Here is a 19,936-nt window from a genome sequence, read left to right on the forward strand (position 1 = left end):
TTGCAGGCCAGCTATTTTCGTGGAATGACTTTCAGCTTGGGTTTGTCTGATGTTTCTTTATGATGATAGTCAAGCTGTCCATCACTGTGTGTTCTTCTCATTGCATTGTATCAGATAGCCTGAAGTTTTTTACTTGTGCCTCTACTGATTGTGATGACTTTGATCACTTGATTTGAGGTGGTGTCTGCCTTGTGTCTTCACTATAAAATTACTCTTTTTTTTTCTTTTATAATTAGTAAATATTTTATAGGGAGATACTTTGAGACTATGTAAAATCCCATTCCTCATCAAATTTTCTGTGTGTCATCTGTCCATCTCTGTATGGACTCATGGTTTCTGTTTTATTCAGTGCGGTATAATCCATTACTTTCATTATTAATTCTGATGCTTGAAATAGTCCAGATTTGACCAACTACTTGAGGCTGGCTTCTGTGCCCTTAAACATGTCTGCATCATCCTTTGAACACTTTTTAAAAGAAATAAATAAATGCTAAGTTTCATCAAATGCTTTTCTGCATCTGTTTAGATGATCTTGTGCTTTTTCCTCCTTCAGTCTGTTACTGCGGTCATTTACATTAATTGATTTTCCAGCATTAAGAAACTTTGCTTTTCTGGGCTAAATATAATTTTTATACATTGCTGGATTCAGGTTGCTATTGTTTTGTTAGGATTTTTGCAATTCTTTTCAGAAATGGTATTAGATAGTAATTATCCTTTCTTACTCTTGGCTTATTTTAATATCAGATTTATTCTAGCCTCTTAGAATTAACTGGAATGTGTGCCTGCTTTTTCTGTTCTGTGGTAAATGTTGTGTACGACTGGAAGGCCTGCTGCCTGAAAGTTCAGTATAACTTGCTTGTAAATATACATGGGCCTGTTTTTTTCCTTACGGAAAGATTTTAGATAACTGATCCACTTTATTTAATGATAACAGGACTATTCAGACTTATCCTTGAGTCATTTTTTGGTAACTTTTATTTTGCTAGAAATTTTCCCATTTCATCCAAGTTTTAAAATTCATTAACATGAAGTTGTTCACACCATTGTTTTTTTTTAAAAGAAATCTTACCAAAAATAGATACTGAAAAACATACAGATACTAAGAAAAATATCTGTAATAATCTCCTTATTCTGTACCTTCTAAGTTCTCAATTTTCTTAGTTTATTAATTTTCAAATTTTCTTCTTATTTAAATTCACTGATGTTTTGGGCACCAGTTGTTAAGCATTTTAAGAGCTGCTGAGGATATAGCGAGGATAAAAACAAACTCTCCCTCCCCTCCCTTTCACAGACCTTATATTTCTAGTGTATGTAGACAGAAATAAACTAAAAATGTAAAATAAAGAGTATGTCAGATGGTAGTAAGTAGTATTAACAAAAATAAAGCAGACAAGGAGGATGGGATTTTGCTGAGTAGGAGCAGAGGCTGCAATGTAAAATAGAGTGAGGAGGGAAGGCCTCACTGAAAAGGTGACATTGGAATAAAGAGAGATGCGAGAGTGCAGGGAGCCAGCCATTTGGGCTTCCTAGGCTGTTATCTTTATGGGAGCAGATTACCAGATCTTTTCTCCCACAGAGCCGCTGATAGGTTCAAACCACTGCCCTTTTGTTTAGCAGCTGAGTGCTTAACCATTGTGCCACCAGGCCTCCTTCATTTGACATTAGGACTTCTGTTAATATACTTCTTCATATTAGTAGGTTAAAAAAAAGATAAGCAACAGTCATTTCCTTTGATGCTATAAAGGCATTTGATAAGAGTCAGCATCTATTCCTATTGTTAAAACCTTAATCAAATAAAAATAGATGGATATTTTATTGATGTGCGTAAATTCACACAGACACACACACACACACACACACACACAGTTCTCAAACCAAAGCTATCATGCAGAATGATGAATCAACAGAACTCTTTCCACTAATTCCAGAAACATGACAGATATGCCTATTGCCACATTACTTAATATTGTTGCAGAAATATTAACTAATATAATTAATTTTAAAGCTTCAAAAATAAAGAAAATGTAAAGATATTATTTGCAAGTGATATGATTTTGGATACCTGAAAAACCCAAATTAATAAGCTGAAAACTGTTAGAAGTAATGAAAGAATGTATTCATTTATATATATTAAATATAGCTTTTCTGTATACAAACCAAAAGGTCAGTAGTTTGACTCCACCAGCCAATTCTTGGAAACCCTGTGTTGTTGTTAGGTGCTGTTAGGTCGGTTCTGACTCATATAGCAACCCCCTGTACAACAGAATGAAGTACTGCACCATCCTCACAGTCGTTGTTATGTTTGAAACCATTGTTGCAGTCACTATGTCAATCCATCTCATTAAGGGTCTTCCTCTTTTTCGCTGACCCTCTACTTTACCAAGCATGATGTCCTTCTCCAGGGACTGATCCCTCCTGACAACATGTCCAAAGTATGTAAGACGTAGCCTCGTCATCCTTGCTTCTAAGGAGCATTCTGGTCCTACTCCTTCCAAGACAGATGTGTTCGTTCTTTTGGCAGTCCATGGTATATTCAGTATTCTTCGCCAGCACCACAGTTCAAAGGCTTCATTTCTTCTTTGGCCTTCCTTACTCATCGTCCAGCTTTCACATGCATATGAGGCGATTGAAAATACCATGGCTTGGGTCAGGCACACCTTAATCTTCAAGGTGACATCTTTGCTTTTTATGGGGCAGTTTTGCTCTGTCGTGTTGGGTCGCTGTGAGTTGGAATCAGCTCGATGGCGATGGATTTGGGTTTTGGTTTATATATAATAATAATCAGTTAGAAAATATGATGAAAAAAATGTTCCTGATACAATAGCAAGAGAAATAATATGCTTTCGAATAAACTAAAGAAATATGCATGATCTGTGTGAAGAAAATTTTGCAACTCATCTAATGTTATGTAAAAGAAGGCTTAAAGAATTGCAATCTACACGTTTTCCTTTTGGATCTGGAGATTTAATATTGTACAGATGCAATTTTATAAACATAATGAAATATACATTATAGATATAATGTAATTTTAATAAAAATGCCAGGTTTTTGAAACTTTACAAATGGATTCTAAAATTCATATGAAAATTTGTATATATAGATCAGAAATAATACTTCTAGAAGAAAGTATGGATTATTTTATTTTTAAAATGTTTTTAATCATGGAGCTAAATCCTAAAGACCTAAAGGTAAAGAATGATAAATTTGACTAACATAAAAATAATAATAAAAATAAAATAAGAAACAATGCAGAAATACTATGAACAAAGATAAATAATAAACTGGGAAAAATATTTACATTTGCCTGACAAGGAGCTAGGTTCTATAATATATAATGTGCTCCTAAGAAAAGTAGTGAATCCCAGTAGAAAAGTGGCTGGTGATTAGAAGAAGCAATTCAGCACACATACACAAAACAGCATAATAGCAAATGTAAAAAAGAAACTGAGTCTCACTCACTATTAAAGGAATGGAAAAGTAAAACAATGAGGTAACATTTTTACCCTATTACATTGACAAATACTTGAAAGAATAATACATGAGTGTATGAGCCAACAGGGATTCTCATATGCCCTTTTGGTGGGAGGGTAAATTGGTACAATCTTTTTGTAATTTGCCAGTATTTTTTCAAATTTTAAAATGTATGTACCCTTTAATCCATTAATTTCACCGCTTGTACCTTATCCCATAAACGTGTTGACATGTACATAAAACCAGTAGCATTGAGTCTACTCCAACTCGTGGCGACCTCATGTATGTTAGAGTAGAACAGTGCCCCATAGTTTTCAGTGGCTGATATTTAGAAGTAGATCGCCAGTACTTTCTTCCATGGCACCTCTGGGTGGGCTCAACTTATCAGTTAGCAGCCGACTGCCTTAAACATTTACACCACCCTGGGTCTCTGACATGTACATAAGATGTACATACTAAGGATGCTTATCATAGCAGTGTTTGTAGTAGGAAAAACAAAAAACAAAACTGGCGACCACTTATGTGTCTAGTACTAGGCACAGGACAAGTTAAATAATTTATGGTCCAATTATTAAACAAAAAGAGTTAGATTGGTTTGGGCTGATATGGAAAGGTCTCTGAGACATATTATTAAGAATAAAGCAAGAAATAGTATAACTTATGTGATAATTTTCTATTTGTGTTTTTTAAAAATATATAAAACTAAAATTTATGCATGTTGCTTTCTGGAAAGTTGCCCAGGAAACTGTTGATGGTAGTTTTCTCTGGGGATTAAAGGTGTCAGATGGAAGGGAGTTCAGTGTTCACTGTGTATTCCCTTTTGTGCTATTTGAATTTTGTTTATAATGGGCATGTGACGTTTTCATAATAAAAATCATTGTGAATTTATGTGCATTAATCATATTTTTCTTGGATTTTTCCAGATTTCTCTTGCACTTTGTTTTGTTTTGATGTTTGGAAACTCAATGTTATTAACATCTTATTATGCTTCCTCTTTGGTAATTATCTGGGTAAGTGTTCCTTAAGCACAAGATTGTTTTTGAAACTAATAGTTCTTTATTACTGGTTTGGGATTCCTGGGGAATTTTCTACAGGAACTGTCTCAAGTGTCTTACTGGATACTTCTATATGTAATAGAATATTGCAAGTGTTCCCTTCTTAAACAGGAGAAAAATGCAAATACAGATTAAAATTGAAAAGCATAGCATTTTCCTTACCTTGTCCTTTCTTTATCTTTGCTCATCTTTTCAGTCACCTAAGTTTTGGTCCCAGAGTTCATTTTAGGGATGCCTCTATGCTCTCTTCATTCCCTTCCCCCCTCTTTTTGTCTCCAGTTTTTATTCTATTGCTGCTCTGCACTCTGATTCCCTTTTCCAACTCTGACATCCCCAGTGGCCCCTTCTTTTTGTTCTGTGATCAGAGGCCGTGACTATTTAGTATTTTTCCCCATGCCTGTATTATGGAATATTGATATGGGTTAAGTCAGATGGTGAATTCAGTTGTATTTGCTAAGTCACTACCAAGAACAGAGTTAGATTATGGGAGAACTGACTTACAGAGTTGGAACAAATGGTGCAAGGTCATCCAACTCCTTCTGCCACTTTTTGCAGGATGACTTTCCAGATATAAAAGCCTTCCTAAATTTGAAGACTTCCTGAGATGGTTTTGTCTTTTTTCAATGGGATTTATTGTTACAATGTTTTGCATACATAAGGGGGAAAGAAATGATTCCTTATATCTAAACTGCATGTGCTTTTAGGCCAGCTTTCTGAAGAAAAAAGCATTCTGCACTGTCCTAATCGAAATATATTCTACTTCTTGAATAATCATTTAAGTTACTCAGATCATTTTGGCTTTCTTGATTTCTAGAACCCATTAGCAAATCTGAGTTTGCCTGTTTCTTAGTCCCATTATACAAATAGCATTTATTTAATAACCCATTTCCTAAGAATATGCTAACAGTAAAGATATTTATTGTCCTCATTTCCGTTTTCACCAAAGAAGAAATTGTAGTTGTTTGGGATTCATTGTGTTTCTGGAAAGTCATACCTCAGTAAGAGAGAACAGATAGCCCTTGATTGCTTACTGCTCTAAACCAAAAAACAAACCCATTGCCGTCAAGTCGGATCCGACTCACAGAGACCGTGACGGACAGAGTAGAACTGCCCCAGAGGGTTTCCAAGGAGCCACTGGTGGATTCCAACTGCCGACCTTTTGGTTAGCAGCCGAGCTCTTAACCACTGTACCACCAGGGCTTCTGGTATGTCTAAAGTATGAATTAAACATATTTATATATATTTCATATATTTTGGCATGTAAAAATAAACGATGCCAATCAATAGTTATGGAATATAGCACGTTTATGCATATTTAATTATAAACATACATTTGAAGATATTTATAGTTATCACATCGAAACCTGAATCGTATCTCATTTTGTGTTTTCTGATGTTCAGAAACTTCTGAAAATATTTTTTTTGGGTTCAAGTATTTGTGTTTTGATCTCCAACCATATTTTTGCCAACTTTGAAGTAGATTTGGATCCCTATAAATAATACACTTTGAAGTCGATGCACCTGGAAAGACGTATAATTTCATAGAGAGAAGTATTTAGTCGATCCATGAAAATGTCATTTGTAGTTTTATTCTAAGAGTCAATATTTTTAGCTTAAGGAAAATCTTATGCCTGATGAAAGCTCTCTAATTGATTTCTTAGTTAAAAATCAGATATGTAAAATTTGTCATAGAAATTTACATATGGTAATTCTGTTTTCAACTTTAAAAAATTACTCACTGACCTATTCTACCCTGGATATAATAGGGCTATTTCTTGAAATCAGTGAACATAGAAATTAGCATTGATGCTACATGGAAGATCAACAGTGTGCTGAATTTTAGATTCCTGAGAGTCTTATTATTCATTTTTTGGTACTTGAATTTATGTCTGCAGGTATTAACTGTATAGCCTGTTATTTTCTTTATGCAGGCTGTGCTGGCAGTGAAACCACATTTGCTGAAAATAAATGTATCTGAACTTAGTTTATGGGTAAGAATCAATCTTTTAATACATAAGTTTTCCTTCTCTAAAGTATATCAGAGGTTTTAATGTTTTACTTTTAAGAAAATGATTTGTGTACTGCAGGGGATCTAACAATTTTATAATATATTGAGGCTCAATTTTAATGTGTCAAATTGCCCTTTTCATGAAGCAAGTTAAGATTAATATTTGGTGGGTAGTTAAAAAATTCCAGTTTTATTTATTTTATTACTCATGTTTCTTCTGAGGAGCAGTGTATGGGTAAGAAACTGTTAGTAAAAGAGGAATTTAACTGCAGTTGCTGTATAAATCTCCTATAAATATATATTAATTTGACAATAAGATTATACGTATATATTTTTATTTTTAGCTATTGCCGCTTAATTTTGGAACAACATTCTTTAATTTAAGATGCATTTTGGCACTTTCTCGTGAATATAGAGATACTTATTTCATGCATGATTAAAGCATTTGTTTTTTTTCCTCCTAGGCTATGTCTATGAAATGGGTCAAGTAGTGGAAATACCAAGTTATTTTTGTTTTGTCTTTTTTTTTTTTTTTTTCTTTTGTAGATTATCCAAGGATGTTTTTGGTTGTTTGGAACTATCATACTCAAGTATTTGACATCTAAAATCTTTGGCATTGCAGATGATGTAAGTGAATTTTTACTTATACTTCAAAGCCCTAGTAAAGAGTCAAACAGGCTAAGGATGAATTGTTTGAGTCCTTGAAGTACCACTATTTAAGCCAACTTCCAGGATGAAGTCTGTCCACCTGTTATTTTATCTGTTTAATATAAAGTAAATGTGACTATGGGTATAGTCACTCTTCTCTAAAACTAATTTCTTGACACAATTCTTTTGTTGACCCTTCTATATCACAAGGAAACTCTGGTGATGTAGTGTTTAAGAGCTATGGCCGCTGACCAAAAGGTTAGCAGTTCGAATCCACCAGGCGCTCCTTGGAAACTCTATAGGGCAGTTCTACTCTGACCTATTGGGTCACTAGCAGTCGGAATCGACTTGATGGCAATGGGATATATCACAAAATTTTAAAAATTTAAAGAAGAACACTCTAGAGATTTAAGCTTAAATTTTAGTCTAGACAACCATTTTTATCCAGCATCTTTATAGTTCACTTTTGAAAAAGATAAAGATGCCATCTTCAGAGCCTCTTAAACTGTAGATCAGATTATAATCCCATTATTCCCCAGTTTTCTGTTCAATGCTTGTATAGGGTTTATTTATAAGCTTTTTTAGGTAATAAAACAAACCAGACCAAACCCGTTGCCATCGAGTCGATTCCAACTCATAGCGACACTGTCAAACAGAGTAGAACTGCCCCATACAGTTTCCAAGGAGCACCTGGTAGTTTCAAACTGCTGACCTTTTGGTTAGCAGCCATAGCTCTTGACCACTACGCCACCAGGGTTTCCTTTACAGGTAATAGGAACTTCAAAAAGGCTTCATTCAGTCTTTGCCAATTTAATCCAAGTTGGTCTTATTCAGACATTTTTGTTTTTTCTTTTTTTGGTAGCAAGGTATGAGAGAAATGAGAATTTTGATTTGTAACTTTAATGATTGTTCATAGCTATAGTTGCTTTGCCTATTTTAATTGTTTAATCAACACATCCTAAGTCAGGAGGCTGTCAAAGATTTAATTAAAAAACAAAGGAGTACAACAACCAACAGGAAAACACTAAAGTAAACCACATATTTTTTTTCCTGTAATATATTTTTATTGGCTAATTAGGAAGTCCTAGGGCTTCCTGGGACTCCTACGTGGGTTCTGTCGGCTCCTCTCCCCGCTGTTAGCTCCTCTTTCACCCAGAGCCGCTGTGCTGTAATCTCTTACATATTGGACATGTGTATAGGCATTCATATGAACAGGGGATTTTTTGCTTAAAAAAAAAAAGTTTGAAATAAATTGGGCTATTATGTGGTTGGTCCACAACCTCTGGAGACATTTTTTATGAGTATTTGTTAATAGTTTAAAATGTTTTTATTTATTCATCCATTCAGTATGTACCTGCTGTATACCTGGCAGTGGAATGCATGCTAGGGATATAAAGCTGAGCAAGACAGGGGTCTAGTGGGAGATAGGAACAGTTCCTAGCAATTACCATGCAATAGAATGAAGGCTGTGATAAAATTAAGTACAGTCGGCCCTCCATATCTGCGGGTTCCACATCCGCGGATGCAACCAACCATGGATTGAAAATATCTGAGTTGGGGAGGATGGGGAATAAGAGCTCAAGGGCTTGGGAACAGTGAGGAGGGCAGCACAAGGCAAGACAGGGTTTGGCCTGAGGAAGGGTCTGTGACTGTGAAGGAAAACATGCCCAGGGGGATGGAGGCAGCTGCACCCCCACACAATTTGGACAAGTGAGGACACTAGGAATGGGGTTGCCTGGCCGAGGATCTGGCAGAGCGTGTTTGCTGCAGAGGTCTCTTCCCGAAGGAGAGAACAAAGTAGGCAGGCCCAGGACCTCGCACTCCCTGCACTGTGGATGTGCGAGCGTCCCAGGTCACCCAGGACCTCCTACCAAAAGGACCCCTGGCTTGGAGGGCAACCTGCGGCAGGAGGGCCCGGATGCAGCTGTCCTTCAGAGTGTCTGCTTTGATCCACCGCCTCACACGTCAGCCCTAACCTGGCTCGACCATCAGTATTCTACCTCAAAGCGAAACACTGTTCATTCTTCTGCTGTGTTTTTAAAAAAAAAAAAAAAAAAATCTGTGCTATTTTATATAAAGGACTTGAGCATCCGTGGATTTTGGTATCTGCGGGGTTTCTGGAACCAGTTCCCCACAGATACTGAGGGATATCTGTACAGAGTGCTACAGGAGTATGCAGGAAAGTCAGGGAATGTGTCATGGATTGAAGTGTGTCCCCCCAAAATATCTGTCAACTTGGCTAGGTCATGATTCCCAGTATTGTATGATTGTCTACCATTTTGTTATCTGATGCGATTTCCCTATGTGTTGTAAATCCTATCACTAGGATGTAATGAGATGGATTAGTGGCAGTTATATTGATGAGATCTACAAGATTAGATAGTGTCTTAAGCCAGTCTCTTTTGAGATATAAAAGAGAGAGACAGGGGGACCTCATACCACCAAGACAGCAGTGCCGGGAGCAGAGCAAGTCCTTTGGACCTAAGGTTCCTGTGTTGAGATGCTCCCAGACCAAGGGAAGACTGATGACAAGGACCTTCCTCCAAAGCCGACGGAAAGAGAAAGCCTTCCCCTGGAGCCGGCACTTTAAATTTGGACTTCTAGCCTATTGGACTGTGAGAAAATAAATTTCTTTTTGTTAAAGCTATCCACTTAGTGGTATTCCTGTTACAGCAGCACTAGATGACCACGAAAGAAGGCTTCTAGAAGTAATTAAGATGAGAGCTGAAAGGTGATTGAGTCATCCAGGTTGAGAGTGAGCAGGAAGAAAAGTGAAATATCGCAAGTTCCTGGTATATGGAACCTGCCTTCTCACTGGGGAAGACAAACCAGTTAAGCTATCAGTTAGCTTTAAGTGACCACCGTCTTTGTTGTCACAGCCTCATGTTATACCAGGACCATCAAAAGGGCTGTAGAAACAGTTACATCCAAATTAGAAATAATTTAGTTCATATTTAAATACTTGTAGGAATTTGTAACATTGATCCAAGGACATTAGCTCATAAACTCTTAATTTCAACATTGGCCAAAGGAAGAGAATGGCAAGGCCACCCAAGTCCTGAGAAGCATTTCCCCCCACCCGTCTCTACTGGGAAAATCAGACAGTCCTCAGTACACCCCAAATTTTCCATCCCTGCCCCTTTCAACAACCTTCCTGGGTAGAAGCCTGATGAGCCAGAAACTATTGCTAAAATATTTCCACTTTGCAAATTTTACTTACATGTAATTCTATCAGCAAAGATAGAATTTAAAGCTGGGGGCTTTAAAAAGCCACTTTGAAAACCAGTTGCTCTTTCAGCAGAGTGTAACATTTAAGATCATGGGCTCTTCTTTTTCTAGTTGTTAAGGCGAAATCTTAGATTACTGATTTGAGACTTTTCTAATACAGGTATTTAAAGTTCTTCATTTCTCTCTCTCAACACTGCTTTAGCTGCTTCTCATCAGTTTTGTTATATTTTGTTTTAGTTTTCACTCTGTTCCAAATATTTTCTAATTCCCCTGTAATTCTTTTTTAACCCATAGGTTATTTAGATGTATGCTGTTTAATTTCCAAATATTTGGGTATTGCCCGGATTTCTTCCTGTTTTTGGTTTCTAATTTGATTCTATTGTGTTTGGAGAACATACTTCAATATTTTTAAATTTATTAAGAACTTTCCATAGCCTGTCGTATCATCTAGCCTAAGGAGTGTTTCATGTGTGTTTGGAAAAAAAGTATTTTCTAGTGTTGTTCTATAAATGTCGTTTACATCAGATTGGTCAATAGTGTTTCTTAAGGCTTGTATACCCTTACTGAATTTTTCTGTAGTTGTTCTATCAATTATTGAGAACAGGATATTAAAATTCCTAACTATAATTGTTGAATTGTCTACTTTTAATTCTGTCAGGTTTTGCTTCGTTTATTTTGGAGCTCTGGTGTTAGGTGTATATACATTTATAATTGTTGCATCTTCTTTATGAAATGACCCTTTTGTCATTATGATGCTTCCTCTTTGTTTCTGGTAATGTCCTTGTAAAATCTCTGTTGTCTGGTATTAATATATATCCCAGCTCTTATGGTTACTGTTTGCATGGTATACTTTTTCCCATCCTTTTATTTTCAAGTTACTTGTTTTAGTGAATCTGAAGTGTGTCTCTGGTAGACAACCTACAGTTAAAAACCAAAACCAAACCAGTTGCCATTGAGTTGATTTTGAACTCATGGTGACCCCGTGTGTACAGAGTAGAGCTGCACTCCATAGGATTTTCATGGCTGTGACCTTTCAGAAGCAGATCTCCAGGGCTTACTTCCAAGGCACCTCTGGGTGGTTCAAACTGCCAGCCTTTCAGTTAGTAGTAGAGTGCTTAACCATTTGTACCCCCGGAGGCAGCAGAGTACTAGATTTTTCCCCACCTTGAATCCAATTTGAGCATCTGTTCTTTAACTAGTGAATTTAAGTTCTTTACTTAGATGATAATTATAATACTGGGACTTAATTTTCACCATTTAAAATTTTTTTTTCCAACTTTTGCTTGCTTTTTAGTTTCTTTTTTTCATTTTCATTGGACTGTGTTCTTAAGCTATTTAAAAAGTTATATACAGTAGTCACCCCTTATCCACGGGGACTACGTTCCAGGACCTCCTGTGGATGCCTGAAACCGAAGATAGTACCGAACCCTGTATACACTGCCATTTGTCCTATGCATCATACCTGTGATAAAGCTTAATCTATAAATTAGGTACAGTAAGAGATTAACAACAATAACTAATAATGAAATAGAACAGTTATAACAATATACTGTAATAAAAGTGAATGACGGAGCGGGACGGCGTGAGATTTCATCATGCTACGTACTCATTTGACATTTTCAAACCACGGTTGACTGTGGGTAGCTGAAACCACGGAAGGTGAAACGGCAAATATGGGTGGGTGCTACCATATTGTCCCTTTTGATTTCTTAATCTTGTCAAAATACATTTTTCCCGCAACAAGGTAATGTGTTTTAGAATTCTCCAGCACATTCCCACCACCTTTTCGTTCCCGCTCCCACCCCATCCTCCCAGTTCCTGCAGATATCATTTAAAATTTTAGTTATGGTTCGTCTTAGATATAATTTTCCCTCTCTTCTTTGGTCCTTTTTTTTTTTTATAATAAAGTAATAAACTTGAAAATTTGGCAATTATGTTATGTCTTGGAGCCATAGTTTTCTCAGTTTAAAAAAAAAGAATAATTCCCCTTCCTCATATGGCTTCCTGTAGGAAGTAAATGAGGTGATATAAGTGAGAGCACTTGGTAAAATATAAAGAATTGCATACAAGGTGATTTCAGTCAATTTAATTCAAGGTCTGTTCATCTCCTCCATTTTCAACATGTTTCTCCAGTCTCCTTTTCAGAAATCAGAATTAATATTTCTGTTTCTTTACTCCGTAGCCCTTTACCCCATGAGATTCGTAGACGTCTGTATGTGTTACCAAGCCCACGCCTCCCGAGAGGCTCCTACAAAGATGTCGCCCAGTACATTTCACCAGGTTTAGTACAATGAGTGGAAAATCCAAGGATAATAAAGTCCTTGGTATGTTGATGAGCGTGGAGGGTAGGATGGTGTCAGAGCTATTGCTTGTCAGCAGAAGGGAGAACTGTGAAGTTGGACAGTATGACACTTCGTGCTTTAACAACAGCATGCCCTGTATGGCAATAGTGGGCTCTATATTGTAGTGAAAACTATTTTTAGATCACATTAAGATTAAGATATGCATTATTACAATGTATGGCTTAATGTAATGGTACCTCATTTGATTTCATACTAGGCTCACATTGGCAACTTATTAACATCAAAATTCTTCAGTTACAAGGATTTTGATACTTTATTGTACACCTGTGCTGCAGAGTTTGACTTTATGGAAAAGGAGGTAAGATGTGATTTTAGTTTTCTTTCCTTATGTTTAAAAGTCTATTCATTTTTCATAAAGGATACTTCTGTTATTTCAGACTCTTTCCTTTGTGTTGTTACCTTGCTTTGAAGAAAAAGGAGAATCTGGCAGCTTAGAAGAAAATGTTCCTGTTTCCATTAGTGCAGCTTCCTGAAATGTACGGGCTTCTCTCATTTTGATAACGTAGAAGCATGCATTGAGGCTAGCAATAGTTCTTGGATGAGTAAACACAGAGGCATTTCAAGTTGTCTGTTTTCAAAGATAGGTATTAATTCAACCAAGCTCTCAAGCTCTTACATTGCCACTCATTTTGTTGTTCGATTGAGTTCATCACTTTAAAAATATGATTGAGTACGAGTTTTTCATTCCAACATTTTTCTTTCTAGAACTGTACTCAGATGTTTAGAAGGAAACAAGTGTTTAGTGGACTGTGAGACAGAAGCCTTAAATATTATGGGATGTTCTCGAGCAAGTGAGCCTCATCCTTTGTGTCATAGTTTACTGGTTTCCAGCAGTGTGCTACAGACATTGTCGAGACAAAATGAGATAATGCATAGGAAAGTGCTTTGATCTTTTAATAATATTTTACATAAAGTAAAATTATTTTGAAATACTTTATGAACTAGTTTGGTTGAACAAACGTACATGTGTGGCTTTTTTACCACCACCCATGCGGAGCTGGTTTATTATGACATTATTTGTAAAACTTCGTTCAGTAGTATATATGTATTAAACTGGCCCGTGGTACTCTGTAGACATGTACTCATCCTCCCCCCGGGGGCCCAGTGAGAGCGAGCCCAGTGTCCACAGACCAGTGGACGCAACTGCGTCACACGGCCAGCTCTCAGCCGCGAGTATTCAGAGTTGATTGTCTCCTGCACATGTACCATTTTCTCCAGTGACCTATCAGTCTTCATTGATTTTGTGTTCTGCCAAATGGTTTTGACACATAATGGCTGATAAAGGTGTAGGAATGATTAGGACTTAGAGAAAGGTCATTAACTTTATTGAGGAGGTCGTAAATGCCAGTACCACCTGAAAGTTTTAACCATCAGGGATGTGATGGAAGAGGTTATTTATCAAGGCATAGCGTGACCTCAGTGAATTTGAAGAACACCGTAAAGCTCTTTCCAGCATATGATTCCCCATTTGTGTTGTAGGTACACAGTGTCAGTTCAGGGAGAATGCCCCTTGGATGGTTTGGTCATACAGTGGGGAAGGGGGACAATTTAACATCATGTCGTACTGACGTAGAAAGATCCTCGAGATGTATAATGGGGTGAACAAATGGTTTGATCTCATTTAAGTGCAGTAAACATGCATAGAGTAAAGTGTAAGAAAGCAAAACTTTTTAACAGTGGTTTTTGGGTGGAGAGATAATTGGTGATTAACTTTTTTCGTAACTTGCATTTTCTAAAATTTTTTATAGTGATCATATATTTAAATTTTGTTATTAAAAGGAAGTAAACCAGTGAAAAGGATCTTTCCCTTTTAAATATGAAAATAGATAGCAACAATATTTACAGTACAGAGATACCAAGACAAGAATGTTTTTATGACAGAAAATAGACCATGTGGGATAGACCCATGTGCATGTACTTACCCATGTGTATGTGTACATACTTAATATGGAATGAAGAAAGCACCACAGATAAATGGGAGAAGATGTATCATTTAATGAATAGTATTATTGAAATTTGGTATATGATGGGAAGTCAGGTTAAAGTTGTATAACATTATATACCAAACTTCATTTCAATTAATGTGTTAAAAAGAAATGAAGCCTGAAAAATATTTTGGAAAGACATTTGCATGGATATTAACTTCATCTCTGGGCATAATACTAGTGGAAGAGCTCGTACGAGAATGATGAGTAGATTTGTCTGCATCTGTACGTTAAATATTTTTAAAAATTTGAGGGCGAATGACTCACTGGAATAATTCTGGCCATAAATATAATAAATGAGACTAGAGTTTAATGTGGTTATAATAGGAGCTTGTCCAAATCAATAAAAAAAATAAATACCAAGAACTCTCAACCCCTTCCCATCAGACACATCCCGCGTGCACACACATAAGTAGAAATCACTGAAGGACGTTGATAGACGATCTATCGGAGAGGAAATGTTGATAACTGATTAAAATGTGAAATTGTCATCTTTATTTTTTCTGCGTTTTCTAAGCTTTTACAATAAGCGTATATAACTTTCACACTTAGAGGAACATTAACGGTTTTTAAGAAATGATAAAAGCGTTTGTAATTGTAATAGAACATACACACGCACATACCCACACACTTGTCTTTCACTGTGTGGTTTGTTACCTTTGCGTATTCTCTCACATGCCTGTATTCTCTCTGGTATATCTTTTGATATTTAGGAAGTTTTATCATTTTGTTCTAAATGTTACTTCTTCGTTAATACCTTTATATAATATTCTTACCCCTTCTAGTCATCTTCCTACTGAGAGTAATACTGAACTTACCTAGTAACCTCTTGCGCCTTCCCTACTTCCCACCTGATTCTAATTTATTGCAATACTGTAATCAGTGAATGGAGCCCTGGTAGCACAGTAGTTAAGAGCTCAGGCTGCTAACCAAAAGGTCAGCAGTTCAAATCCGCCAGCTGATCCTTGGAAACCCTATAGGGCACTTTTAATCTGTCTTATAGGGTTGCTGTGAGTCAGAATCAACTCAATGGCAATGAGTTTTATAATCAGTGAGGGAGTCCCTGCACTTGACTGCTAACCGAAAGGTTGGAGGTTTTGAGTCCACCCAGAGGTACCTCAGAAGAAAGGCCTGGCAGTCTACTTCCAAAAAATCAGCCATTGAAAACCCTATGGAGCACAGTTCTATTCTGACACACATGGGGCCACCGTGAGTCAGAGTCTACTCAATGGCAACTTTTTTTTTTTTTTAATCATTGAGATTATTGCACTTCCTATATACTCTGCCCCTCCTCCCCCATGTTTTAATAGTTCCATTGTATCTTCCTTGCCAGCACATATAACCACTCATACTATTCTGTCACCTTTATTTCCATCATTAAGTCATAATTCTGTAGGTAAATTTTTTTTTTTTTTTTAAATACTCACTTCCATTTTTGAGTTGAAGCCCCTCCTGTCATTTCTTGGTTGTGTGAAGCTTGCTCTCCAGTGGATTCCTCAAAAAGGGCTCATGGGAGCAATAATCTCTGAGTTTTTACATGTTCAAAATATCTTACCTATTGGGCTTTATACACAAAGGTCAGTTTGGCGAGAAGTAACATCTTTGGCCCGTGTGTCTTTCCTTGAGTATCTTAAATATGTTACTCCAGTGTCTTCTGGCCTGAGGTGTTGCTGTCAAAGTCTGATGCTAATCTTATTTTCTATTAAACACATATACTAAAAAATACATTTTAAAATGTTTTTTGAATACGATTTAAAAAAATTTTTTTGAAGACTGTGTTAAATTTTGTTAAATACTTTAACACAATTTTGACATATTGAAATTTAAGGCACACTTATGTTTTACCTTGTTCTTACATTTATCGTTATTTGTTATTAGAAAAATGTTCAATTATTTGATAATATAGTTTTAGTTACATTGTTTTTTGCTTAGATTCAGTCATAATTTAAAATTTACAAAGTAGAAAGGATTATATTTTTAATATTAATTACCATGCAAGTATTTATAAAGGTAAATAGTAAAATGAAAAAGTAAAACTTCTCTTTTTAATGGAATTTCTAACTGTCTAAAGTATGCAGTGTGTATAATAAGTTATCAGAATTACTCATCTAATATGGAATAAGGAGCCCTGGTGGTGCAATAGTTAAGCACTCAGCTGTTAACCAAAAGGTTGGCAGTTTTAATCCACTTAGCACAGGACAAAGTCCCTGCTCCCATAAAGATTACAGTCTAGAAACCGTGTGGGGCAGTTCTGTTCTGCCAAAGAGGTCGCTATAAGTCGAAAACAACAGCACCCGACAACAGCAGAGTTTATTGTTGTTAGATACCTTCAAGTCAGGGCCGACTCACAGAGACCCTGTGTACGACGGAACAAAACACTGCTGGGTCCTGCATCATCCTCACAATAGTTGCTATGTTCGAGCCCATTGTCGCAGCCACTGTGTCAGTCCATCTCATTGAGGGTTTTCCTCTTTTTGATGACCCTCTACTTTAGCGAACATGATTGTCCTTCTAGGGACTAATCCCCCTGTTAACATGTCCAAAGTACGTAAGACGAAGTCTTGCCATCCTTGCTTCTGAGGAGCATTCTGGCTGTACTTCTTCCAAGACAGATTAGTTCATTCTTCTGGTAGTCCATGGTGCATTCAGTATTCTTCGTCAACACCACAATTCAAAGGAGTCAGTTCTTCTTCGGTCTTCTTTATTCATTGCCCGCCTTTCACATGCATATGAGGCTATTGAAAATACCATGGCTTAGGTCAGTGGTTAAGAACTGTGGTGAGCCATCGCTGCTAACCAAAAAAGGTCAGCAGTTCGAATCCACCAGCTGCTCCTTGGAAACCCTGTGGGGCAGTTCTGCTCTGTCCTATTGGGTCGCTATGAGTTGGAATCAACTTGACAGCAGTGGGTTTGGTGGTGTTTTTTTTTTAGGTCAAGCACACCTTAGTCCTCAAAGTGACATATTGCCCAATGCAGTATGTCATTTGATTTCTTGACTACCCTTCCATGGTCGTTGATTGTGGATTCAAGTAAAATGAAATCCTTTACAACTTCAGTATTTTCTCTGTTTATCATGATGTTGCTTATTGGTCCATTTGTGAGGATTTTTGTTTTCTTTATGTGAGGTGTAATCCATACTGAAGGCTGTAGTCTTTGCTCTTCATCAGTAGGTTCTTCAAGTCCTCTTCACTTTTAGCAAGCAAGGTTGTGTCATCTGTGTATAGCAGGTTGTTAATGAGTGTTCCTTCAATCCTTTGCCATGTTCTTCATTTAGTCTAGCTTCTCTGATTATTTGCTCAGCATACAGACTGAATAAGTATGGTGAAAGGATACAACCCTGACACACACCTTTCCTGATTTTAAACCATGCAGTATCCCCTTGTTCTGTTTGAATGACTGCGTCTTGATCTATGTACGGGTTCCACATGAGCACAAATAAGTATTCAGAAATTCCTTTTCTTCACAATGTCATCCGTAATTTGTTATGATCCATGCAGTCAAGTACCTCTGCACAGTACACAGGTAAACATCTTTCTCGTACTCTTTGCTTTCAGCCAAGATCCATCTGACATCAGTAGTGATATCCCTTGTTCCACGTCCTCTTCTGAATCCGGCTTGAATTTCTGGCAGTTCTCTGTTGATGTACTGCCACGACTGTTTTTGAATGATTCCAGCAAAATTTTATTTGTGTATGATACTAATGATGTTGTTCGATATTTTCTTCACTCTATTGGATCACCTTTCTTTGGAATGGGCACAAATATGGATCTCTTCCAGTTAGTTGGCCAGGTAGCTGTCTTCCAAATTTCTTGACATAGACAAGTTAGTGCCCCCAGCATTGCATCAGTTTGTTGAAACATCTCAATTGGTGTTCCGTCAATTCCCAGAGCCTTGTTTTTTGCCAGTGCCTTCAGTGCAGCTTGGACTTTTTCCTTCATTAGAGCGCTTCCTGTAATGGTTGAACATTGACCAGTTCTTTTTGGTACAGTGACTTTGTGTATTCCTTTCATCTTCTTTTGATGCTTCCTGTGTTGTTCAGTTTTTTGCCCATAGAATCCTTCAGTATTGCAACTCAGGGCTTGAATTTTTTCTTCAGTTCTTTCAGCTTGAGAAATGCCAAACGTGTTCTTCCCTTTTGGTTTTCTAACTCCAGATATTTGCACATTTCATTATAATACTGTACTGTGTCATCTTAAGCTGCCTTTTGAAATCTTCTGTTCAGCTCTTTTCCTTCATCATTTCTTTCATTCGCTTTAGCTATTCTACTTTCAAGAGCAAGTTTCAGAGTCTCTTCTGACATCCATTTTGGTCTTTTCTTTCTTTCCTAGCTTTTTAACCCAACAACAACAGCAGAGTTTTGGGAAGAATAATATTATCTAAAGATTCTTTTTTTTGGCCACTAGCTTTAAGGAGCCCTGGTGATATAATGAATAAGCACTTGGCTACTAACCGAAAGATTGGACAGTTCGAACCCACCAAGTGGCTCTACTGGAGAAAGGCCTGGCTGACAGTCTGCTCCCGAAAAGATGACAGTGTAGAAAACCCTATGGGGACATTCTCCTCTGTCACATGGGATCGATCGCTATAAGTTGGAATCAACTTGACAGCACCCAAGGACAACAATATGGAATAGTGAGTGAGAAAATCAGAGTAATGAAAAAATTAGAAAATGCTCCTTACTATATAGTTTGTAAAATTAAGAAATACCAGTATTTTTGATGTGGGTGAGACTAAAAACCAAAACCAAACCCACTGCCATCAGGTCGATTCTGACTCATAGTGACCCTGTAGGAGAGAGTAGAACTGCCCCCATAGGGCTTTCAAGGCTGTCAGTTTTTATGGAAGCAGACTGCCACATCTTTCTCCCATAAAGTGGCTGGTGGGTTCAAACCATTGAACTTTTGGTTAGTCCAGCCCACTGCTGCTGAGTGGATTCCAACTCATAGCGACCCTATAGGACAGAGTAGAACTGCCCCATAGAGTTTCCGAGGAGCACTTGGTGGATTCGAACTGCTGACCTTTTGGTTAGCGGATGTAGCTCTTAACCACTGTGCCACCAGGGTTTCCAGCAGAGCACTTAACCACTGCGCCACCAGAACTCTTGTGGTTGAGACTAGGTGTCTCTTTATAAAAGTGTTTAGAAAGGCAGACAGTATTTGACAGTATATATATATATTT

The 19,936-nt window shown here is 37.1% G+C and overlaps 1 protein-coding gene across 4 annotated transcripts in view; it reads left to right on the forward strand.

Moving 5' to 3' along the window:
- The window catches only part of DPY19L1 (dpy-19 like C-mannosyltransferase 1), a 124,068-nt gene that overhangs the window by 74,274 nt on the left and 29,858 nt on the right, over positions 1-19,936 (forward strand). For 2 of the 4 annotated variants that reach the window (XM_012558109.2, XM_023739585.1), the window contains 4 exons: positions 4,395-4,481; positions 6,458-6,517; positions 7,081-7,161; positions 12,970-13,071. In XM_012558109.2, coding sequence (XP_012413563.2) covers positions 4,395-4,481; positions 6,458-6,517; positions 7,081-7,161; positions 12,970-13,071 — 330 coding nt within the window. The remainder of the gene's footprint in view (positions 1-4,394; positions 4,482-6,457; positions 6,518-7,080; positions 7,162-12,969; positions 13,072-19,936) is intronic. The other 2 variants (XM_023739584.1, XM_023739583.1) reach the window with 2 other exon arrangements.

The sequence above is a fragment of the Trichechus manatus genome, unplaced genomic scaffold, assembly GCF_000243295.1.
Source record: "Trichechus manatus latirostris isolate Lorelei unplaced genomic scaffold, TriManLat1.0 scaffold00137, whole genome shotgun sequence".
Classification (NCBI taxonomy): domain Eukaryota; kingdom Metazoa; phylum Chordata; class Mammalia; order Sirenia; family Trichechidae; genus Trichechus; species Trichechus manatus.